The following is a 25,459-nucleotide window of genomic DNA, read 5'->3' as shown; positions in this document are numbered from 1 at the left end:
GTCTTGGTAAAATTATTACAAAATGTCATATAGATCCTATTGTGACATAATTATATTTGATGTTATGCTAAATTATAAAAAACTTACCGTCTTAAAGTCAATGATGATATTTCCATTGCCTTTTCCATCGTTATCAGTGACTTTGTATTGTCCATTTGCAGAAATCGTATCAGTGAGAATAAACTTCAGCTGACCGCTGGGGTTAGCGCCCTTCGTGACCTTCAGAAGATAGTCCAGGATTTCTTTCTTGCTGCTTGAAATCTTGGCGTGCGAAGAGTACAGGTTGTTGTTCTCGATCACGCCGACATCGAATCTAGTGAAGAAGATATATGTTAATAACAGTTAAGAAAACTAATATTAGAATGTATTTAGGTAGGATGTATTTATAACACTGTTTCCAACAATAATTTTAAATTGAAATAACTGCTCTTCTTCTTTATAAGATTTGCAAGAAATATATTTTATTCTCATAACAACATATACTTGAAATTATAAATTTGAGTCAATATTAAAGTAGAATTTTCATTATTATTTTTTATTTAATTAATGTCCACGGAGTACTACTATTAACTTACTTAATGTCCTCATTCTTGCCGCCACCAGATATTTTTAGGTGCCCGACCGCGCCTACATTCATGTCGTTCGCTTTAGTCTTGTGTAGAACAACTCCCGATAGTTCATATTTTCCAAAGTTTTTGAAATGTATATAATTTTCAACATTTGACTTCTCGGCTGAAACGATGTCTCTTTTCGCGAATGCCTCCATTCCATGTTTGTCAATCTCTCCCTTAATTTTGACGCTGTAGTCGCCTTGTTTTTTAATGTGTGTTCGGGCTTCTACTTCAAAATCGGCTTTTCTATCGGCGTATTGACCCTCGACATCGATGTCAAATTTCTTAGGATCCATCTCAGCGTCAAATTTGATTTTGATTGGCACAGCGTGGATTTCAACTATAATAACAAAAATAATAAAAATCCTTAAATCCGCCTTAATCAGCTGAATGCTAAAGTTAAGAGGTAAAGATACTTAAAATATTATAATAAATGACGCCATAATGTATTAAATACGTACACTTATTTTTGGTAATGACGTTGAACTCATTAGCGGATTTCTTGTAGTACTTGTAGAGTTGGTTAAATGTTATCTTGTTTTGTGGATTATTGAAGTCACCATACATGAGATCTATATCATTGTGGCACACCTGCAATACATATATTATAAATTTCATAAAGAATTATATTTATAACTCATTTTTTTATTTATTTTATCTTTATATTTTACTTTTATTTTAGTTATTCTTTTAAATTTGGTCACTATACTTGCTGTTTACTATATTTGATTATAAATATTGAAATACATTTTGGTTTTGACGCTTACCGTAGGGGTATTTTCAATATGGCCGTTTGCTTTGAAATTGACGTAAGGGTTCAGGGTATTCTGGAATTCAGTCTTGAAGTCGTAACCCTTGACGTTGAAGAATAATGCGATCATGCTGTACTGGCCTTGCTTCGCCTTTACATCCAGGTCAATGCCCTTAGGCTCTTGGCTGTAGTGGCCATCCAGGGTGATGGGGTCGGTTGATTTTGGCAAGTTTATCTAGGTAATCGAAAAAATACATCGTCAGTCATTTTGATATATTTATATTTAATGTTTTAGCTGTCAGCGTAAAAAATATCCTTTCAAAGTTAAAATTAAAAAATATTTTTATTTCAGTAATTAAAAGTTTAATTTTAATTTAATTATTAGTTTAATGTATACATGTAGATTTTACTAATTAATTCAATATAAATATTTAGGTGAACAAATGGAAAATATATTTTGGGCTCACCTTGATTCCTTCTAATGTGTATTTGACGACCGGTCCGTTAGTTTCTTTGATCATTTGTCCATCTACCTTCAAGGATTGCTTGCCGTGCTCGTCAGGCAACTGATATTCCGCTACTGGTTTGAAAACGCTTCGTCTATCATCTCCCTGAACATTGAAGCCGAGTCTGGCAAAGTATTCCTGGGCATCCAGCTTACCCTTTACCATCAAGGCATATTCACTTGGTTTAGTTATTAGAGAGATTTGGCCAGACGCAGCTTTGATTGGTGAATCCAAAGAGAACTTGAGAGTCTTTTCTCCAGCGTTCATGATAACATCGCCGAAGATTTGAGTGCGACGGTTTTGGGAACCTGTTTGAAGTTTAATAATATTTATTCCTCGATGAAACATTAATTTTATCTATACATTTCTTGCCCAAAATTTATAAAAACATAGTAGTGAAATATTTCTGAACTCTTACCTTCAGCATCGAACAACATTTCTACACCGTAGCTTCCCTGGTTGTTGTCAGATCGCATTATTCCCTTAATGTGGTAGCCTCGGAGGTCGTTCTTTTCGAGCACTAACTTTAACTTCGCCGCGCCGCTCAGCGGGAAACGGGTCATGAACTTTGAAATCGAGTTTTGAGCATCAGGCCCTAGAACAAAATTTACAAACATGTTATTTAAATCTTAAAACTAAAACATAACAAAGTGATGTCAATCATGACAAACTGCGAAGTCATATTTACATAAGAAAATATTATAAATATCTTACCAGAAACCGAGAATGGCATGGATATTTCACCACATAATGTAAGACCAAGCACACCAGCAAGTTGGTCGAAGCATCCTGAGTACTCTTTCTTGTCAGTGTCTACTACGACTGGAGTTGTTTTCTCCATACAACCCTTTTCAGCGGAGAAATAAACGAAATCTCTTGAAGCTGTCAGTATTTCTTGCTTGTCTATCGGCAAGGCATACTGGAGATCGAAACCGTGACCGTTTTCGATTATCTTCGCGATCAGGTGACCGCCAGTTGAAGAATGCAAGTTGTTAGTTACTTTTAGACCAGCACCAATAGCATCGGCATCTACGAAGAAGACTCCAGTGATTTCGATATCTGAGCTCGGAACCAGTTTGATGTCAATTTTGGCATTTTCAGGCGATTTGAGGATTTCCTTAACGTTGATGTTCGTGGCGACGTCAACTCGGGCAGTTGCTGCTCCTATCAGGTCCAACTTAAGCGGAAGACCAGTGGATGTTGGGTATGCTAGCTCAGCGTCCAGGAAAAGAAGATGACCACGGACTTCTTGCTGCAAATAAAAGTCAACAAATGAAACATCTTATACAAAATATGACGAAACAGATACGCTTAAATAGAAATCTAAATTCAATATTTATTTATAATGAGTTTTACCTGGAACCTCTTGATCTTGTTCATGCCTTCGTTCAAAAGCTTAAGGAGTTGGTCCAAAATATTGTTGGCGTCGAAACCCTTGTCGTCTCCAAGAGAAAGGAACACGGCGTCGGTGCCAAAGATTTTCAGATACACGTCCAAGTCCAGTTCATTGTTATAGGAGATGCCTTTGACCTTCATCTAAAAAATAAACAGAATATTAAAATATCTACAAAAATCAGCTCAAATTTTTCGGTGCCAGGCTAAGAACTTGTATCAATCTGTACATAGTCTTATGCATATTATCTATAAATATCATCAACAGCTCCATCTAAGATTTGAAATATATATCTAATATTATTTTATACTTGGATAACGCTATTGCTACTTAATTAATATTGTCTTAAATGCAGTCGAGAATTAATAGACAATTGCACAATAAATAAATTAATTCTGATAACTGGATCATATATTAGTTTTTGTTTACTACAAGCGCTTCATCTAATTGAATTATGAAACCTGAATTATTTGTACATGCAAAATAGTTACGCATGTCAAAACGTATATTCTATTCGACCCTTACCTGCTTATCAAAGTTGTCCACCTCGCTCTTAATGGAGCGGCGGCCACGGACACTGGTTTCCACTTTCTTGGAAGACTCCTCCATTCGTTTGACGAGATCATCGTAGATGTCTTGAGGCTTTTGAGTGCGAAGGAAACTCTTCGGGCCTAAAAAGTGTTCGATAACTCTATCCAAATTGCCTTGACGTCCGCCGATCTAATAAATAGAAGAATTTTGTTATTTAGATCACCTTATTTATAGATGTTCATTTTCCATTGGCACTCATTTAGACAAAGTAAATCTAGGACTATATACGAGTAATAATATGGATGATGAGCTAGCTGTCAATCAGTTGTCACTAGCGTATCATTTTTATTTTGGAAGAACTCACCTCAAGAACATTGATGTTGTGGCCGAAAAGCTCAGCTGTTAGGTTCAGGCTGGCAGACCTTGGCAGGAACGAATCTTGCGAGAAAATAACAGTTTGCTCCACATTTCCTCCGATTCCTAGAGCGTCCACGTTGTAAGACATCTCCCGATAAGATGAGTATTTCCTGAAAGAGTCAAAGTACTAATTAAGGATTAAGATTAAGTACTAATTAAGGATTACTCCAGAGACTGAGTCACGAAGCGAAGATAAAGTTTGCAGTGAAATAAGACTAAGTTTTTATAACTTCTATTTTATTACGAAATATTTACAGGAGTGACAGGCGACTTAAAATCCGGTGGAACAGTCTACTTCCATTAGGCCAATCCTTCTTTGAGAGAGTATTTGTAGCTACTACAAGAATTGCTGCTTAAAAATTGCTGATTAAATAACAACTAACCTGTCATCGATGTTGAATTTATTGGGAATACCAATGAGGCCGTAGTGCTGCTTTGCAAGTTGTTTGTCCGGATTAGCAGAAGACCGAATGTGGCGGAGAGACATGGTGATGAAGCGGCCCACTGCAAAGGTATCGAGTGTTAGATCGATTTATTTGATGATCCAAAATCGATCAGTTAACCTGATGGTGCAACTCTGATTTCCAGTTAAATGTGTGTATTATAAATTAATTATAACATTATTGCCTGAAATTTCTCATAAAAACTTCTAAAAAGTATGTTAAGTCATGGTGGAACTAACCATTCTTATACTGATCCATGCCCAAAAGTGAGACATGGGTTGAATGGATTTGGGTTCATGGGTTGAAGATGATGATTATATACAAGAACAAACATGTATTATGAAACAGTTCATTATTTTGCCTATATCAAAATAGAACGAAATAAATGTGACATAAAAGTTGTCTTGTTTTTAGGTACCTTGGTGAACTGGTTCATGGCTCAGAAGATTCTTGATGTCATTAGCGGAGTGAGCACAAGGACAATCAATAACAGCCAAGTACGCCTTAATACGGATCTCCGAGTCTTGTTGCACGTTCTTCATCAGATCTGTTGCGGTCTTCTTCAGCTGTTGATCAAATTAAATCAAAGTTAAAACTGGTACGGTAAAACATATTTGACAATAATGCCTGCTTAAATCTTTTTCTTTAATATGAATTCATCTCAAGAATTTAGAAGCAACAAAGTTTATTGAAGATTCCTCAGATTTTAAATTAGAAGCACAGTAATCTATATGAATCACGAATAACAGAATAATAGTACTTAAGTATACTACAAGAAGATTTAGTTAGAATATTTCACAGAAATTTTACCAATTTTACCATTAAGGCACATATTATATTATATTAGTAATTGACCAATTTTAACCTAACCTATCTATCCTAACCTAACCTAACCTAATTTTCACGATTTCCAATCGACAATTATATAAAAACACTTGACACAAACCTTAGCGGCACATGGATCAGCATGGAATGCTTCCAGAGCAGCAACTCGGACTCTGGCCTTGACGGTGTTGTCGGCCGCGCAATGAGATATTTTGTCGATGAGACTGTCTTCCAAATGGCGAATATTGCGGATTCCTTTCAAAACTGCTACCACCTGCGGATAAAAAAAATCAATCCTAAAAATATTGCCGATGGAACTTTTTACCAGGTAAGCTGTTATTCTAGTTTTATATAATAGAAGTAGCAGGCGAGCATGCAGTCCACATGATGGTAAGTAGTCACTGCCACCCATGAACATCCGTAATCAACCCCAGATATAATTAGATATTCCTACATCAGGTTGGTTACAAATGCGGCGCTACCCCTGACGATTAAGCTGGAACGCCTCAGAAAGGTATATGTCCCTTACCACACCCTTCAAACCAGAATAAAGTAGCGCTTAACTGTTAACGTAACTGTTATGGGGCAGAAATACGTGTAGCCAACAGTAACCAAATTAAGTACGTCATTCGCTGGGATACAGTTCTAATGATCATCTTCAGAACATTTGATTTTCAATATAAAGTCTTACGTAGTCCTCCTCAGCTTTGGTCTTCGGCTTGCAATTCTGGAGCTTGGCGCCGAACTTCTTGCTCAAAGCGACGATTCCTTCAGACTTGGCGCCATGGCAGTCGTGGTCCCGGCAGTACACACCGGCCAATGCTCCCACTCCTAAGTAGACCTCCTTGGGCAGTTTGGGTACGTCTAACAGGCCCTGTAAATTTAAGATATATTAGACTACCAAGACTGTTTTGTTACTTTTTCTTCTGTTTATATTTCTGTGAAGTACGTATTCTCCGTAGTTTGTGTCAAACTTAGCCTATCTACACAGTTATGCAATATTGGACGCAGTTGGAAGAGGCTAAACTTGCACGCTTCCACGCTCTCTTCGGATCGTAAAGATAAATTGCCCATCCAGTTATCTATTATGGTTGTGCAATCAAAACAATCAAAACTTCTTGACACAGATAGACCACTAACTCGTTACCAATCTGCAGTGTCAATTTCATGCGAAGCAGGGGAATATACAAATAAATTATCTATTCTGTATCAGTAACAATAAGACTTACAGCAGCAGCTTTCATGGCTTCGTCGTTGACGTGTCTCGCGTTGCCGAGAGACAGGAAGACGAGTTTCTCTTCAATAGAGTTCAAGGCCTTGCTCTTTAAGATCTGGATGGAAGCTTCAATGCTGTAGCCGGTTCCAGTGCGAAGAAGACCATCAAGGAAGACACGCCTAGCAAAGAACAAAAAATATCAAATATTGCAGAGTAAATTGCCTGCGAAGTCCAAGAATAATAACCTGATCTATGAGGAAGTCACATTATTCACTTTTTGCAGGTCAAACATTTTCAGCTCAATGGACAGTTTCCAAAAATTATTTGTTTTTTATTACGCACGTTTTGTTTTTAATAAGCAACCGTAGTACTTTTATGGGAATGGTATTAGTTAAGCGTTCTTGTTTATACGAGTAAAATTGAGAGCTTTCGTGTCAATACATACAATACGTATTACAATTTTTATGTTCTCATTTTTTTTATTGTAAAAGACCGTACAGGTCACTAAATCGTATTATCTTCTTTGTTACAAGTAATTTGTTTATAACTACTTACTTTTCAAGTTCATTGCCTTTAATTTGGTTGAAGATTTTCATAAGGTCATCCTTGTTGGTGGTGCGGAAAATCTGAGAAAAATAAATCAACATAAACATGCATAATTTTGTAACTTACTTGTGTTTGAACTGAACTAAAATAAAAATAATGTTATATATTTTTTTTACTTTTCATGTAACGATTACTTTGAAAACAACATTGTAAAAATGTCTTTCCAAAAATGGTTTTAATACGTATACAGAATTTTGTAAAAAGAATAATTTAGTACATTTAAAACATGACACTACTCACCCTGACGAGTTGCGCGAAGTTACCAGCAGACTTGGAGCTAGCCTCATTGGTGAGGGTCTTGGCGGTCTCCTTGACAGCGTTGAAGGCGTTCTTGAAGTTGCTCTGCTCGTTGGCGTTGCCGTGAGGATTCTCGAAGATGATTGTGCGGGAGTCGCCGCAGTTGCCTGTAACATCATCGTAAAAGATAATTGTAATGCCTAATGTATTTTTTACACTACGGATATCATTATAGAGATAGCAGGGAATATTTTCACAACAGTTTACTAAGACTTTGTAATAAAAAAATTACATAACATTGATATGGTGCCACATCCCATGTTGCAGGTAGATTTATAAAATTAAATAACTCTTATTAGAGCTTTATTTCCCCTTTTTTATTTAAAAAACTTTATGGATCACCATGAGTTTATAAGTGTCTACGGAAATATCTCATTTGTATTTTTCAATTTATTATTTACCGCGACTTTGGGGCACATTGTGTAATCAACTCCAAATAGAATTACTGTATAGAATGAATAGGAAATAATATAAATGATAGAATGCTACTTATGAGTTACAAAGTCTCGTCTTTCTCTTTAAAATCAAGGCGGCAGCGTTTGAAATTGTTTTTAATAGGTGCTGACAGTGTCAAACTATAAAGGATTGTAGTATCTTTAATATTGTTTAATTTTTTATCCTTACCTGCATCTCCACCGCCCTGGGCAGTTCCAGAAAGTGTCAACTTCGTGTGGACCTTGGCTCTGGCACCGTTCTCTCCAACTGAGAATGGGCTGTACAAATATTCTTCCGTGGCCGTCACTTTCTCAGGCACGCCGTTATTAACTTTGGATTCAACATTCATATTCGATTGAAGGATCTGGGTGTTCTTAATCTCCTGCAAATTAAGTATTTTATCAATTTCACCATTTATTATTCATCACAACATCATAAATTAATATACAGAGCGTATTTATAACATTGTACTTCATATTATGTTTTATTAAAACATCTCATAAAAAAGATTTGCTCACGAGCGTTACCACATTTTTGATATCGTTATATCGTCTGTATCATTAATTACTACAATTTTAATTAATTCTTAATAGCTTTACAAATATCTTTTAGTTATTAGTTATATCATTGGTTTTTTTCGTATTTTGTATTATAGTATTGGACTTGTGATACTTACAGCAGTGGGATTGTATACAGCTGTCAAGAATTCATTCTTGCCCTGTTCGCGATGTGCACAGCGGGAGAGGTCACGAGATTTGTGGATGAGCACTGCCCCACCTTCTTGGGAGGAAGAAACTTCCGTAGGACAGGCACCGAAGAAATCAATCTGCAGAACATAATATTGCAATCAATGAAAAATCTACTAGAATGCTTTGGCTTTGAACGTTTGTGTTAATTTCACAATGTCAGTTAATGTAATTTAGGACACAGCTCTAATTTCAGCATGAAAATGATTAAACTATTCGTCATGCTGGACTTGTTTTAAATGATTTATAATAGAATAGTTTTCGAGTCCCTTTCATACGATAGTTTACATCGTCGTTAAAGCCAATGATCAATAATTAATTTTTAATATATTCATGACTTTAAAAATAGCCCCTCTAGACACGCTTGACCAACACAAGTATGAATGTTTTGTATAAAGTAGTTAATTGTTAATTAATTTAAATTACTTGGTAAGTTTCTAAAAGTAAGACGTAAAATGTTACCCCGAAACGCTGATATACCCCAATAGTTAAGAAAAGAGTAAAAGTTAAAAAAAGTAACGTAAACATTAAGAAAGAAGATTACCTGAGTGGAGGTCTTTTGTTCAGTCTGCAACAGCGAGATGATGGCCCTCTTGATGTTAAGGGAGCGGCGGGTGTCGCCGTCAGTGGCGCAGATCTCAGCGCCAACCCGACCATTCTCCAGACTGAACTGGACTGGCTTGTCGATGCCTTTCGGGCACGGGTACTTCTGTGGTGAAAGATAGATGATTTGCTATTCAGTTTCTTGCATAGTTCACAAAAAGTATAAAAATCCTAACGTTTTTGCTTCAATTTAAATCAGTTCAAATGTGTATTTTTATTAATAACAAAATAACTAATCCAAAAATTTTAAATTAGCCAAATAAATAATTCCATATTTTAAACCATTAATACAATCCTATGGATGTCTCTACATCATCCAGCACGTTCAAAAATATATTGAATGGAAGAAATCCAAAATCGTTCATAACATATGGATAGAAACATAACTAACAGTTTTTCATAAAAAAAAATCCTTCCTTACCTTGCCATCTGGGCCAGCAATCGCCAAATTCTTGACGTTGAGGACATGGGCGCAGTTGCCAAGTGCCGTCACTGAGACCTGACCAAAGATCTTCACGGTAGACTCCTTGCCACTAGCGCCGCTCAGGTACACGGAAACGGAGCCGTCGACGCCATAATTATACGTATGACCGTTCAGAAAGCCGGGTGATGCTGAAGCTATGGAAAAACATTTGCTTACAAAAAGTACACTTAAAACTGGAAACGGAAGATTGCCGGACGGATTGATAGATGTCCCCGATTTAGATAATTTTTAGTACTCATTGTCAAAAAAGGCAAAATAATCTGACTACTTGTAAATAATTAGCTGAAAAGGCAAGTATAGTGGACAATGTCGCATTCACAATTTAGGTTAATCCAACGACACCTCATAATCAAATCCGTCAAGCCGTTTGGGTTGCAAGGGATCCCAAAGAATGAGACATGCATACATTAATATAAAGACCAAAAACTGTAAAACCCAAAAATCAATTATTTCACTTTGTATTACACGAACTTTACATTTATATGTAATTTTTTAACTTAAGCAAGAAATAGTAACTTTACTTATATTAAAGATTATTTGAATAGCCATAAATAACCAGGTACTACACAGGGCAACTTACATCCTTTGCATGCAACCGAACACTTATCTGAAACAAACAAAGTAATTATAAATATTAATAAATTCAACCATTACATAAATATTTACTCCACGTTGAGTCAAAGTATGACAGTAAACTTAAAAGATAAGGGTTTCCAAGGGCCGTTACATATTTGGCATTTTATTTATAATTCCTATATTATCATAATTACAAAGACTCATTGCCCCCTGCATATAGATCATTTTATATAAACGGAGTGAACCTTAAAACCTAAACATGTTTACCATTAATATTACAGAAGGATTTTTTTAAGCTTGGTCTTAAAGATGATAGAATTCTCTGTTCAGTTCCGGCGGCACCACCGGCTCTCCTATTTCTGCCTAATAACAGCAGTTGCAAATGCTATGTTCTGGTTTGAAGGGTGTGGTAAGAGAAACATACTTACCGAAGCATTCCAGCTTACCCTTCTAGGTTAACGGCGTATCTGTGGCCAACCTCAAATAGGAAACTTATCTGGAGATGATAACAGATGTCCATGGGCAGTAGAAGCCACTTAACATCAGGAGGATTGCGCGTTTGTCTACTACTACTAAGTTATAAAAAAAATCATCACAAAAGCAATCAGGTGATAAAATTAAGTTATATTAGTTTTATATTTAAAGAATAAAATATATCGTATGGCAAACTGCTAATAATAACATTATTGGTCAAATAACAGATGATTCAATCAGGACATGTGTTGATGCTCATAATTATAAATATGAAGATGAAGCTTAATTAGAACTAAATAGTATTATTAGTATAATTAATCTGAAACAAGCCACGACTATCTATGCAGAGTAAACATCTATAAGGTCAAGGTACAGGACCTTAAGATAGGCACGGGTGACAATGTAATAGATCCGCTACAAGTTCCTGGGTCAACAAGTTTTATCGAAGAACATGCAAACACTTGAATCATACAACACGCAATGGTATATTCCAACGATAAGGAATAGGTACTGCACGCTCCAAAGGGCGTGGAAACTTTGTAGATAGAATTTGTTGTTATACCAAAGATATGTTTTGATTGCCACAGCCTAATACATTTATACTCTTTCTACAATCACAGCCCCACACTAGGATTCCCTGTATCGTGGGTGCTATAGACACACACATAGACCTAGAAACAGAAGTCTAAATGTCGATGTTTAATTACTGAAGAAATTGAGATTTTTTAAAAAATATAATCAAACAAGCGCTGTTAACACAATTTCATCATTGCAGTACATTTGACTATTTTTGTGTAGTACAGTAATAACAGACGAGCATGCAGTCCACCTGATGCCACTGCTGGGCATGGGTCTCCTCTCAGAATGGGAGGTTTAGAATAGTCCACTGCCCTAGCCAAGTACGAATTGATGAACTTTACATAGCTATGAAATTTTTTTTTAAGATTTCTCAATTAGCAGGTTACCTCATGATGATTTCCATCACCGGTCAAGCAAGCAAATCAAATCAAATCAAAATTTATTATTCAAAATAGGTTCTTTACCGAGCACTTTTTGAATGTCAATACAACTACCACCACTCCACAAGGTGTTTTGTTATGGAGAAGAAGCGCCGAAAGAAAATACATAACACACATATAAATTTTTTTTTTTACAATTTTAAACTTAACCTAATGGTACATGTGGAGCTGGAACTACTACAGCTTAATAATCAATAACTAATACGGACCTAACCTTGAAAAATAAGAGGCGCCTGGGATTTGAACCTCGTAATTCTCTATAAAGACGAATTTAACCACCAGGCTATCGCTGCTTTAAGAAATTTAAAAAATTCCAAAATTTGCATGTTACTCTCTTGTTGATACAATGAAAATTAATATAATAAATAGGCACCTCCTATTTATAATCGTGGTTTAAGGTCCATCTAGTATAGGTGGTAGGTTAAACATAATATTACTGTTATCTCTAATATATTCTATAATTATAATGATATTCTCACGTTTTCACTCGCTGATAAAGAGAATAAATATTATGTAAGAGACGTCGAAAATTATTGTAATTCTAGATTTTTGGTACTTAGTAAAGCAGTGAATTCGTCATCTTTATATATATATTTCATATGTGCGTGTGTATGTCACTGAACTCCTCCTAAACGACTGGACTGATTTTGAAGAAATTTGTTGTGTGTGTTCAAGGGGACTTGAGAATAATTTAGATTCAGAATTTACTCCGTGGGAAAAGGTTTTTTTAATTAATTTTTAATTCGTAAGTAGTTGTTGATTTTGGAATGTTTCACATTGGATTCGACAGACTTCGCTACCATCGCAGTTTCAAATATTCTATCTATTTTTCAAACCCGTAAATGATAAGGTTTGTTCACTCTTAACATTTTTTTTATTTATATGGCAATACAATGTTTGCCGGGTCAGCTAGTTAACTATAAATATACTTTAACACGAAATAAGAAATGTTTTTTAAATACAATTCAAAACATATTAATGTCGTAAGAATCTGTATGTCGATATCTATAAAAAATAATATTAAATTAGATATCTAAAAAAATATATTGCAAAAGGGGTTCACTACAAAACTTCTATCCACAGTATAAATAAACATTTTTTTCCTTAACATTTCACTGGTTAATAGAAAAATTACATACCAATCGAAAGTATGAAGCCTATAGAATTTGCAAATGTTAAGTTGACTATTTTTTCCCTTCACAACTCTTGCGTAGTATTTATAAAGTAGTAAAAAGGTTGGCTATATACAAGTAATATAAATAACTGTTAAAATACGTGCAAAAATGCAATGACTTTATTTTAAATCACAAATAAGGATCCGTATTCCTATCTCCCTCTCAGAACATGATAACATTGAATGTGCACCACGTGACCAATGGGTGCTCACTTTTGAGCAATTACCCAATTTGTCTAAATCGAAGGGGCCCCAATTGTCTTTATAGCTTTTATTTGGCTTGGAACCCAGTCTGATCGTATTAAATGGAGTGTATGCAAATTGTTGGCGTGCCAGTAAAGAAATGAAAAGATAAAAGTACCTGTTACGTAATTCTATTCTGGACATAGATTCTGGAGCGTTTGATCATCATTAACGCACCACTATCAGAGTAAATGAATATTTAGTCCAGAGTTGATTTTAGGATTTAATGGTAATGAAGACTTGGACAGCAGTTATAGCCTAGTGGTTAAGAAACTCGGTCTCTCGATCGATCGGTCCGAGGTTCAAATCCCAGGCACGCACCTCTGATTTTTTAATAAATGAATGAATGATTTATTAGAAATTAATTATCACCTTCTTAAGCAGTGTAGGAAAACATCCGAGGAAATCGGCATACCTGAGAGATTTATAAAAAAATCTTAAAGGTATGTGAAGTCTACCAATACGCACTTGGCTAGCCACCTGATGGTAATTGGCTATTGCCACCCATGGACCCAACCCCAGATAGGATTAGATATTCGTACCTGAGGTCGGCTACAGATGTGCCGCTATTCCTCAGGATTACACTGGAATGCCTCGGAAAAGTATGTCTCCCTTACCACACCCTTCAAACCAGAACACAGCCGCGCTTAACACTGCTGTTATGAGGCAGAAATAGATGTGGCGGTGGTGCCGCCGAAGTCGAACCATGGGTTCTACCTTCGGTACCGTTCCCGTGGTGAAATAAAACTATTGCCAGAGCGAAGCGGTTAAAAGGTATATAAAATAAATGTTAGCCCATTCCCACGGCTGGTAATCTGACGAGCGGATGATGCATCTTGATGGCTAATTTGTAAGCGATCCATAATCCACTTACTGACGCATCCGATAACAGCGCTGTGCGTTCGTTAACTTTGGGAACATTCTAGAACGTAAAACGTGTACTTTCATTTTGCTCAACATATTACAGACCCATCTCCTCTCAGAATGAAAGGTTAGGGTCCACTGCGCTGACCAAGTGCGTATTGGTAGACTTCACGTACATTTTATTTATTTATTTAGTGAAAAGCCGCACCAACAAGGTAAACACTACCTATAAATTACCTTAGAGAGCTGTTTTACGATATTTAAAATATTTAGGTTACCTCACGATGTTTTACTTTACCGTTAACGCAGTTAATTAATTTCTAATACGCCCATAACTTAAAAATCAGCAAAGCGTACTCAAAATGTATGCAAAATTCATACAAATTGAAAATAAACCCATTCCTCCACCAATTGATAATGATGAAAAAAAACATCACACATTGCTATTAGTTTTAATAGATAGCCCTTTAGTTAAAGTAAACAGACTAATTTAAGTAAATACTTAAAATATTTGGAAAGACAATAAAAGTAAACATAACGTTTACTTGGCAAATGACGTAATCGTGCAAACAGATGTCTTAAAGACATAATATTTTATATTAGGGATGGGGATCATTCTGAAAAAGATCGGTTATAATCGAATGATAAATCGATTTTAAAAATCAAGGCCTAAAGAATCGTTTTTCCGAAATTTTATCTTTTTATGATGTAGCAGGCGAAAAAATAGCCACAGGACCAAATCAATGAAATACTTATCCGTCAGCAAAAAATGTCTAACAGTTGTTAATACTCAATACGAATTTAGATATTCTAGGATGAAATAGCGATTCACTGAATCGATTACTAGAGATAATATTAATGATAATCAATATATATCTTTATTTATCTCTTCACAAAGCTTAGGTTAGGTGAGGTTAGGTTACAATACAAAATGTTAAGTTCTAGATCGATTTGAAGAATGGATTTTTTGGTCCAAAAGATCGATTCTTTAATCGATCTCAGATCGCCATCCCTAGTCTTTATACAAGGTACTTATGTTGCCAACAAAGACTGTTCATTTCGAAGATAATAAGGTCAAAAGCGTTGATAATTCAACAAAGGGTGTTAAAAGTTATCAATGTTTGCCAATGCTCTTGCCCTCTTATCAAATTTGGTCCATTAAGAACTTCCATTGAACGTTCATTGCCAAGGCTACATAGAATTTATTCTCAACACCTTTTTTTAATAATCAATGAAAAAATTAAAAATCAACATTGGTTTTTGACATTTTTTAACAATACTCAAGTATTCTGAAGGTGTTAAGTGCTGCTAAGTTTTGGTTTGAACGGTGTGGTAAGGGAGTCATACGTTTCCGAGGCGTTTCAGCTTAGTCCTTAGACGTAACGGTGAATGTGTTGCCGACCTCAGGTAGGAATCTAATCCTATCTGGAGTTGATTAACCGAAAAGTTAGATGCGTCTTTGAACTTCGGACCGCCGCCCTTGATGTCTAATTTCATTCAGGCCATATTTCTCAGGTAACTATTAATTTAATCTCTTTTTTAAATTGGAAATACTAAGTAATTTAAAACTTAGCTCCTACCTACAGTACAGTAAGTTGATAAGTAATCTGAGTTCAAAGGTGTCTTATCGCGCATGTTTATTGCGAATTATCTCTTCGACAACGGCGATAGAGTTCGTGAAACATTCATTTAGTCAAGTGAGTCTTATGTTTAAAATATATATATGTACTTATATCTAGGTACGTATGCTATTTATGATGAAATAGCCCCAGACATCCATCTGATAGTAAATAGCAAGTGCTGTCCGTCGTACTAGTAATTATTGCAAAAAACAAAATTATTAACTTTAAAGAGAATCTTATATATAAAATTCTCGTGTCACAATGTTAGATCGTACCGTACTCCTCCGAAATGGCTTTACCGATTTTTGCCAAATTTTATATGCATATTCAGTAGGTCTGAGAATCGGCTACTATCTATTTTTCATACCCCTAAATGATAAGGGTTGTTCACCCTTAACATTTTTTTATTATTTATATGGCAACACAACGTTTGGCGGGTCAGCTAGTATGTACTTATATATACTTGTACCTAGGTAGGTATATTATTTATTATGAAAAGTCATCTGAAAGTAAATTTCAAGTGCCGTCCGTCGTACTAGTAATTATTGTAAAAAACAAAAATATTAACTTTAAGAGGAATATATCATAATAGTAGAGTAACAGACGAACAGTCCACTTGATAGTGAGTGGCTACTGCCGCCCATGGACATACCCGAGGTCGACACACAGATGCGCTGCTACCCCTGAAGACTAACGAACGTCTCAGAAAAGTTTTTATTATAGAAGTGGCCAAAGTTGTCCACCTGATAGTAATTTTAGCTAATTATTATTACAAAAACAAAATAATTAACTTAAAAGGAAAGTAATATAATCTATGTCACTCTCAAAATTTACACGTATGCAACGATACTTCATATTTTAAAATCCGTTAACTCGCTGGACATAGATGCTGATGATGATGAAAAATAATGAAAATTTAATGGTACGGATCCCTCAGTGTGTGAGTTTGGCTGGAGCACTTGGATAATAATTTTCTAACAATATTCAAATCAAATCAATTTTTTTTATTCAAAATAGGTTCTTTACAGATCACTTTTTGAATGTATTCCTAGAAGATATTCCTTATTTTGGTAATGATAACAGTACTTAATTATATAAATTGTCCAATGAAGGTCCAGAATTGAACTCAATTTAACACTTCCGGATTTATTAAAGTATATGCATAAGTAAACGAAAATATCGAAAGAAAATCTAAATAATACTAAGAAACTTAAATAAAATTGACTAAAACGACTGAGTGACTGAATTGACTAAAACAACATTCATTTAGGTATTTTTAATTATAAATAAAACATCCTAAGAAAATATAAGCGACGGTTATATATTCCCAAAATCAATGTTTTACTCAAAGTAGATTCTTGAACCATATGTTTAAAATTCTTAAGCATGTTTCTTCACGTGGTTTATCGATAAAGTATGTTATGACTGTTATGTATAATGCGCGCATATTTTTTAAATAAGTGTCCCGAATTTGAATCCTGGGGTTTTAGCGTAAGAGGCCGTACTAAGACTATCAATCCATCCAGCATGGATCCAATAACCTATATATACTGTTGCAAAAAAATCGGAAGTTACCGTGTAACTGCTCAACTAACAGTGCCGATTCTAAAATATATTAAACTTTTTAGGGTTCCGTTCGAAAAATCGTAAAACGGAACCCTTATAATCTTTTATAATTTCTTTTTCTTAATATGTATTGTAAAAAATTCAAGTGTCTATATATTACGGTTCAAGCGATAGAGCTCTATGACACACAGACAGACAGCGGAGGCCTAGTAATAGGGTTCCGTTTTTAAACTTTGGGTACGGAACCCTAAAAAGACGCTTTCTACATTCACAGCCCCACACTAAGATTCCCTGTATCGTGGGTGCCAAGGACACACACAAATACGAATACACAAACACCCAGACCCAGAACATTTAAATTGTCTGGCCGAGGATCGATCCCGGAACCCTGTGCGCGTCTGTCCAGTGTGATGACCGCTCCGCCACGTGGGTCATCATATCTTTCTATATGTACGAGTACTTAATTGCTCTTATCCTATTATCAATAATACGATAATTTTCTAGTATTTGCCCTTGATTTGTACACATTTTTCTTCAAATTCATCATCATCATCAACCCATTACTGTCCCACTGCTGGATACGGGTCTCTACTTAGAGGGAAAAGGATTAGGCCATAGTCCACCGCGTATTGTTAGACTTCACATTCCTTTGTGATTTTTTTTATAAACCTCTCAGGTTCTCAAGTTTGCAGGTTTCCTCATTATGTTTTCCTTGATAGGTGCAAGTGATAGGTACTCGTAATAACTACTTATTAATCTAACTACAAGGATAAAGAAATTATTATGTTTGTCCTTATTGTTAGAAGTACAATATTTGTAGTGTCCGGGCATTATGATATCTGATAACAACAAAATAAATAAAATAAAACAAACAAGAGATTTGTACATCGGATCAACCGGTAGAGTATGCACTTACTACGAGTATGTATTAACAACCTTATAAACGCATGCTTTGCAAATAAATGAAATCATTCATTCATTCAAAAATCTGATAAAATTCAACGAAATTATTAAATTCAGTGACTTAAGTTCATTCTTTGTGACTTAAGTTTAGGCAATTTTATTATAGCATTTTCAAGAAATCCTAAGTAATATTATAAATGAATTTTAGTTCGTGTGCTTGTTTGTTTGTTTCTTTGTTACACGTTCACGCCTTAACTTCATAACCAATTGGCATTATATTTCATATACACGTTGTCAGGGGTTCAGAAAAATATATAGGGTATCTGTTATCCCGAAAATTATCGTCCCCGTGGGGAAGATATAATCCTCAGAGCCCGAGCGAAGCCGGGAGTGACAGCTAGTACGATAACTAATTCAGAAATCTGAGCGAAAGGAATACAGGTGGACTTCCGAGCAGGTGGACTAACGACCTGAAGAAGTCGGTGGTACCCACTGGATGCAGATGGCACAAGAGAATCAAGAGTTCTGGTTGGAATATAGCAAGTAAGGGGTGGCCTCTGTTTAGTAGAGTTCCAAGAGAAATAGACCCAAATCAGGATTGTAATTACTTATTTTAGCCAACCATTTATTTACCTGACTAATGTTTGCGCAAAAACACTAACTTATAACAGTAACATAAAAATAAGAGAATATTAAAAAAAGTTGTTTTTAAAACCGTTTTCTCCTCAGGAAACCATTTCAGTTTATCACGGGGGTAAAATCTTGTAACTAAATTTTGAAAAAGTTAGTCCCAACCAATTATACTAAAACTTTTGTGTACACGTTTGGTTTGAATGACAATCATGATAAGATTAGTGACGTCATTCTAAATCTAATATGGCGGTTGCTCTAAAATGACGGACCAATTGTTTTTTTATGTAACCCAAGATATGGATATCAAATGGAAGAGTTTTCTGAGAAGAATACGAAAAATAATTACTTTATTATACAAATAATTATTTATTAGTAGTTATAAGTTATTGAAAGTTTTTTTTTTCAAAAAAATATCACTAAGCTGTGGTCACCTGGCATAGTATTACACGTTTTTTTGTTGTATTCGGTTGAAAACGTGTTCTTTGTGTGTGTTCATGGCATCCACGATACAGGGATTCCTAGTTTGGGCCTGTGACTGTAGAAAGCGTTTATTCTTTCAAAAAACTGTAGTTTCTATGTAGTTGAATCGGCTAAAGTTTATACGTTTTGTTTTGCAAGTCCGGTAATTCAATATGTATGTATGTATGTATGTATGTAACGAAATCTTTAAACTCGATTTTACCAATTTTTAATGGTCAGTTAAATTCAAAATTTTGAACGATTACTAAGAACCGACGACAATATACCATTTCAATCATTTGGTCCCATTGTCCTTGTGTAGATCATCAAAATTAGCCGTTTTCGAGGAGGAGTTCAAGCGCCTTAGGGAAAGTTCATGGCAAAGTTACTAGATTGCAACTTCCATTTGTATAATAAGAATGTAAGTTTCGTGTAACTGTACGTCGAATACCTATAATTAGCTAAACAGTTCAAAATTTGAGAATAAGTAATAATAGCATTTTTTATAATTTTTAGAATTTTTGTCTTTCTGTTTGTCTGTGTGTTTGAAATCGCTTCAAATCAAAATACTAAATTGAATACGATGGATTAACAATATACATATAAATAGTACGTATCTTCACTTAATTTATTTCATTTAAATCGATACTCTTTATAAAAACTTATTAAATCTAATCTAAAGTCAGAAGTATTTTTTCAGTCAGTTTACCATTTTGCTCTGTGAGCTTGATAGAGGGCGTTGTATAATTGACATTATATTTTGAATTGAAGCAAACGAAGTCACAGGCACAGCTTGTTCTAAATTATATCTAGTTACACTATATTCCCGATAAAAATAGACATTTCATTTATTTTAAATTATGAAATGGCGATTTTCAAGTTGGAAAAGAAAAAGGAAAATTTTGGAAAACTGTTAACTCACCATCAGAATACGCCGGGCTCCACAAAACAGACAGTATTAAAATCACACTAAATAGACTCAAACTTAATCTAGAACCCCCCATTTTGACGGGGTAATTTAAAGGTACTACGTCAGTCTATGTTTCCTATACTAAACAATACTATGAAGACGTGTGGTCGATGCCGCGTCCGTAAGGCAAATGCATGGTAGCGAGCCCCCCTCTTCCTTATATAGACGCGGTGGGGGAAATTGACCAATGAACGAGCAGCTCAGCTTTCAAATTAAGAATTTTAATAACAATATTTACTCTTGATATGTTACTGTTCTTGCAGGTCACGACGACGCGGAGTTAAGCGACTTTCAGTGTTAATGTTTGGGTGCTAAAATCTATATAACAGGACTTCATCAATTCAAATTAGTATGATATTGGTTAATAATTAGTTAATAGCTTATTAGATAAATGGTTAAGCATTTGTCCTTCTACAAAACCCTTTGTTTATACCGTTATAGTGAGAACTAATTATACTAAATTTAATAATCTGAGGATATTTTCTATGGTCATAGTCCCACATTAATCCTCGTGAATACCAACAAACACAAATAAAAACACACAAACCAGGACAGAAATATAAATTCAACTGAATTTATATGTATTACCGAGAATCAAACCCTGAACCTTCTACAAGTCTTATTTTTTGTGTTCAGGGTAAAACATTTATAACCAAACTGAGATAATACCTAATTATGTTTGAGGTTGATTACAGACTTATTTCCGTTATTAACACTTAATCTATCCAAAGATCGAAATTGACAATTTCTATTATGTACCTTGTAATGTAGTAAATATTTTTATTTTGAATTTTGAATATGCAGTCTACTTTTCTATAAAACAAGCTTCAAGATGGTGGAACCCTTTGTGGTTCGACTCCGGCGGCACCACCGCCACACCAATTTCTACCTAATAACAGCCGTGTTAAGCGCTGCTGGATTCTGGTTTGAAGGGTGTGATAAAGCAAACATACTTTTCCGAGGCGTTCCAGCGTAGTTTACAGGAGTAACGACGCATCTGTGGTCGAATTCAGGTAGAAATATATAATCCAATCTGAGGTTGAGTACAGATGTCCATGGGCGGCAGTAGTCACTTACCATCAGGTGCTCGTCTGCTACTATAGAATGCTGTCTGCTACTATCTGCTATTATATAAAAGCGACAATCCCACGTCATTCGGAGTATTATCAAGGTTTGAAGTTGAAAGTAAGATTTAAACTTTTACGTAATTTGCGTAGATGAAGTCAACATAAGTTCATTCAACTTTATGGATAAGAGTAACTGGACTGTTACAGTGTGATTTTGATTTTGCAAATGACAGAAATAACTGTCAGAAATATCTATTTTTTTAGAATTTTGAGTCTGTTTCTCTATTAAATCGCATAAAAGCAAAACTACTTAATAAAATAAAATAATAATTTTAACATGCATAGTTACTATATTGACTTTATATTTAGTCTTAATTTCATTAAAAAACTATTTTTTTAACATGACGTATATACGAAATTTAGGTTGCCGGTGTGCTCTGTAAGCTTGATAGATGGCGTTGTGTAATTAGCATTAGGTAATGTTAAAAAAATACTTTCGACTAAATTGTAAAAAGTTTTAATAGAGAAGATCGATTTGAATGAAAAAAATACGAAATGTTAAGTCAAGATACGGATTATGAATAATACCTATATTAATCCAATAAATTAGATAAAACACACAGACAAACAGACAGGCAAAAATTCAAAAAATTGCTATTATTACTCATAGCTACATTTTTGCAAATATATTCGATGTTCAGACACGCGAAACTTATTACTATTATTTTTATGATGATCAATGGATGTGTGCTTTGGTATTTCTTTCGCCGTTTCTTCATAACGAAGCACATTCCGAAGTGCTGGTATATTAATTGACGTTCAAAAAGAATTCTGTAAAAATCTGCTTTGAATAAAATATGTTGTTAGGATTTCGAAAAAAATATATCATGTGTTGATACGGTAAAATATCGTGACATTTTCATGCGTGATATTCTGTAAAGAAAATTCTCAATAGTACGTGTAAAACTCGTACTTGACAAGTATTAGAAAGGGAGCATGCAGTTCACCTGATGGTAAGTGGCTTCTGTCGCCCATCGACATCTGCAATCAATATTATTACATAATAGCCTTATATTAGCTATTAGAGCTTGAAATAGAACACAGATACTACCTCTGAGGACTAAGTAGAAACGCCTCAAATAAATACGTCTTAAAAAACACCCTTCAAACTGAGATACAGCAGCGCTTAAAACTGCTGTTATTAAGCAGAAAGGGTTCTTCTAACCTTTGAGAAGTCAAATTTTAATGTTGGTTAGACAGAATGATACCCTATGAGAGATAGTCAATAAAAATCCATGTGGCAGATAATTGAAAAAGTAATTATTGTAATAATTATTATGCGTTACACGTGCTCTGATATACTCACATCCGTTAATAAATTGATAAAATATTGCAACCCAAGTTATACAATGTTATGCCAACATCTAGCAATTATGCCCTTACTTATTACAGTTATAGTACCTATACATAGAAAATACACAATAATATTGTTATAGGCAAGAGATAAAAGGTTATAGGCGAGATGAGATCTTAGAAATATTCGCGCTACATAGAAATGTAACATTGAATCATAATATTATAACGGTGGAATATTTTAAAGGTAGAACCCTCTGTGGTTCGAATCCGGCAGCATCACGCGCCGCTATTTCTGCGGACTGTTAACCGCTGTGTTTTGGTTTCAAGGGCGTGATAAGAAGTCCTTTGACCGAGGCATTTCAGCTTAGTCCTCAGGGGTAACGGGGGACATCAAGTTGAAATTTAAAGTTAACTGGGGTTGATTACGGATGTTCACAGGCGGTAGTAGCCACTTAACATCAGGTGGACTGCATGCTCGTCTACTACTTCTATATTATATAAAAAAAAACTCACATTTGCATTAATAATATTAATTAGGATTACTATTAATAATGAATGTTAGTGGAAGCAGTTTACAATCTAAGCAAGATTTGCGTTTTAAAATTTGAGTAAAGTTCCTCTGATAAACACTGTTTACGTGTTCGGAGCGATGCTCCCTCCTGATATAACGGAGGAGCAAGGTCCTATTAAACATCAAATTGACCCCAGCTGTGTGTTAGTACTACCTAATTAACGAAACTAGTATATTACCGGTCAAGTGCGAGTCAATCTCGTACAGAGTAATCAAACCCAGATTGAATTAGATTATTTACCTGAGGTCAGCCACAGGTGAGCAACTGCTTCTGAGGACTAAGCTGGAACGCCTCGGAAAAGTATGTCTCGCGTACCACACCCTTCAAAGTAACAGCGCTTAACAGTGCTGTTATTAAATAGAAATAGGTGTAGCGGTGGTGCCGTCGGAGTCGAACCACAAAGGGGTCTACCACCTTCTCTGTTTGCTTCACTTTCACGCCTTATATACATAACTAGGTTTAAAGGTGGTAGAACCCTTTACGGTTCGACTCCGGCGGCACCACCGCCACACCTATTTCTACCTAATAACAGCAGTGTTAAGCGCTACTGTGTTCCGGTTTGAAGGGTGTGGTAAGGGAGACAGACTTTTCCGAGGCGTTCCAGCTTAGTCCTCAGGGGTAGCGGCGCATCTGTGGCCGACCTCAGGTAGGAATATCTAATCCTATCTGGGGTTGATTACAGATGTCCATGGGCGGCAGTAGCCACTTACCATCAGGTGGACTGCATGCTCGTCTGCTACTCTTATATTATAAAAAAAAAAAATAGGTACTAAAGGTAACTAAAGGTACTGTTCCCGAAGGATAATTATTGCTAGTAATAAACATAACCAATTTTGTTTGAATATCGAGATTTGACGAAGATAAAATTCCAAATTTCGATCGAGGGGGATTTGGTAAAAGACTGGAAGAATAATGCTGTAAATAAAGTTTTTTTATTTTTATCATAAGTATGTTTATTAGTGTAGGTTTTATTTTGAACGAGTTGTGTCTGTGACTTTATTCGCGTGGATTCAGTATATAGCGCGTATGCGGAACGGAGGCTTTCAGTTTAACGGTGTGCTTGGTAAATGCCTTTGTTCAAATCGTCATCAACCCATTACTGTCCCACTGCTGGGAACAGATCTCTTAAAATGAGGAGGTCATAGTCCACCGCGCTGGCCAAGTGCGTATTGGTAGACTTCACATACATCCCTCACTATATTTTTCCTTTACCGTTCTAGCAAGTGATAATGAATTCCTAATACGCACATAAGTTGGAAGAAGCAAAGGTGCGTAGGATTTGAACCTCGGACCCTTTGATCGAGTGGCCTTGTTTCTTTACCACTAGACTATCTCGCCATGCTCAGTTCCAATTTCAGTATTATGAAAAGGGGATGAAATCTAGCCACAAAACAATACCAGTATGATGAGTGAAGGTGGTAGAACCCTTTGTGGTTCGACTCCGGCGGCACAATCGCCACGCCTATTTCTGGCTCATAACAGCAGTGTTAAACGCTGCTGTGTTCTGGTTTGAAGTGTGTGGTAAGGGAGACATACTTTTCTAAGGCGTTCCAGCTTAATCCTCAGGGGTAGTGGCGCATCTGCGGCCGACCTCAGGAAGGAATATCTAATCCTACCTGGGGTTGATTACAGAAGTTCATGGGCGGCAGTAGCCACTTACCATTAGGTAGACTGCATGCTCGTCTGCTACTCCTATATTATAAAAAGGGGATGAAATCTAGCCACAAAACAATTCGCGTCACAATGCCAGTATGATCAGTGAAGATGTTAGAACCCTTTGTGGTTCCACTCCGGCGGCACTACCGCCACACCTATTTCTGCCTCATAACAGCAGTGTTATGCGCTGCTGTGTTCTGGTTTGAAGGGTGTGGTAAGGGAGACATACTTTTCTGAGGCGTTCCAGCTTAGTCCTCAGGGGTAGCGGCGCATCTGTGGCCAACCTCAGGTAGAAATATCTAATCCTATCTGGGGTTGATTACGGATGTCCATTGGCGGCAGTAGCCACTTAACATCATACAATGACTTGATGATTAGCTTGACATTCATCATTATTTGTATTGAGTAGAATCAATGTAATACTAACGTTAGGTACTTTAG

General features: G+C 35.6%; 1 protein-coding gene across 1 annotated transcript in view; it reads right to left on the bottom strand.

Annotated features, from left to right (window-relative positions):
- Positions 1-20,487, bottom strand: part of apolpp (retinoid- and fatty-acid binding glycoprotein apolipophorin) — a 43,632-nt gene extending 23,145 nt beyond the window's left edge. The window contains exons 1-23 of the mRNA XM_073089974.1: positions 20,320-20,487; positions 10,445-10,471; positions 9,802-9,998; positions 9,322-9,486; positions 8,708-8,857; positions 8,221-8,413; positions 7,540-7,703; positions 7,249-7,319; positions 6,707-6,872; positions 6,169-6,351; positions 5,599-5,751; positions 5,071-5,218; positions 4,593-4,713; positions 4,157-4,319; positions 3,787-3,981; positions 3,225-3,404; positions 2,583-3,120; positions 2,287-2,463; positions 1,830-2,176; positions 1,379-1,597; positions 1,073-1,202; positions 576-951; positions 88-313 (exon numbers count right to left, since the gene is read on the bottom strand). Of these exons, the coding sequence (XP_072946075.1) occupies positions 88-313; positions 576-951; positions 1,073-1,202; positions 1,379-1,597; positions 1,830-2,176; positions 2,287-2,463; positions 2,583-3,120; positions 3,225-3,404; positions 3,787-3,981; positions 4,157-4,319; positions 4,593-4,713; positions 5,071-5,218; positions 5,599-5,751; positions 6,169-6,351; positions 6,707-6,872; positions 7,249-7,319; positions 7,540-7,703; positions 8,221-8,413; positions 8,708-8,857; positions 9,322-9,486; positions 9,802-9,998; positions 10,445-10,471; positions 20,320-20,401 (4,371 nt within the window). The 5' untranslated portion in view covers positions 20,402-20,487. The remainder of the gene's footprint in view (positions 1-87; positions 314-575; positions 952-1,072; positions 1,203-1,378; positions 1,598-1,829; positions 2,177-2,286; positions 2,464-2,582; positions 3,121-3,224; positions 3,405-3,786; positions 3,982-4,156; positions 4,320-4,592; positions 4,714-5,070; positions 5,219-5,598; positions 5,752-6,168; positions 6,352-6,706; positions 6,873-7,248; positions 7,320-7,539; positions 7,704-8,220; positions 8,414-8,707; positions 8,858-9,321; positions 9,487-9,801; positions 9,999-10,444; positions 10,472-20,319) is intronic.
- Positions 20,488-25,459: the final 4,972 nt, after the last annotated feature.

Source organism: Epargyreus clarus, unplaced genomic scaffold (genome assembly GCF_041222505.1).
Source record: "Epargyreus clarus isolate Ecla_fem2 unplaced genomic scaffold, WU_Ecla_fem_2.2 ptg000031l, whole genome shotgun sequence".
Lineage (NCBI taxonomy): Eukaryota > Metazoa > Arthropoda > Insecta > Lepidoptera > Hesperiidae > Epargyreus > Epargyreus clarus.
Note: the sequence above shows the minus strand (reverse complement) of the source record. Positions and strands in the feature narration are given on the sequence as shown.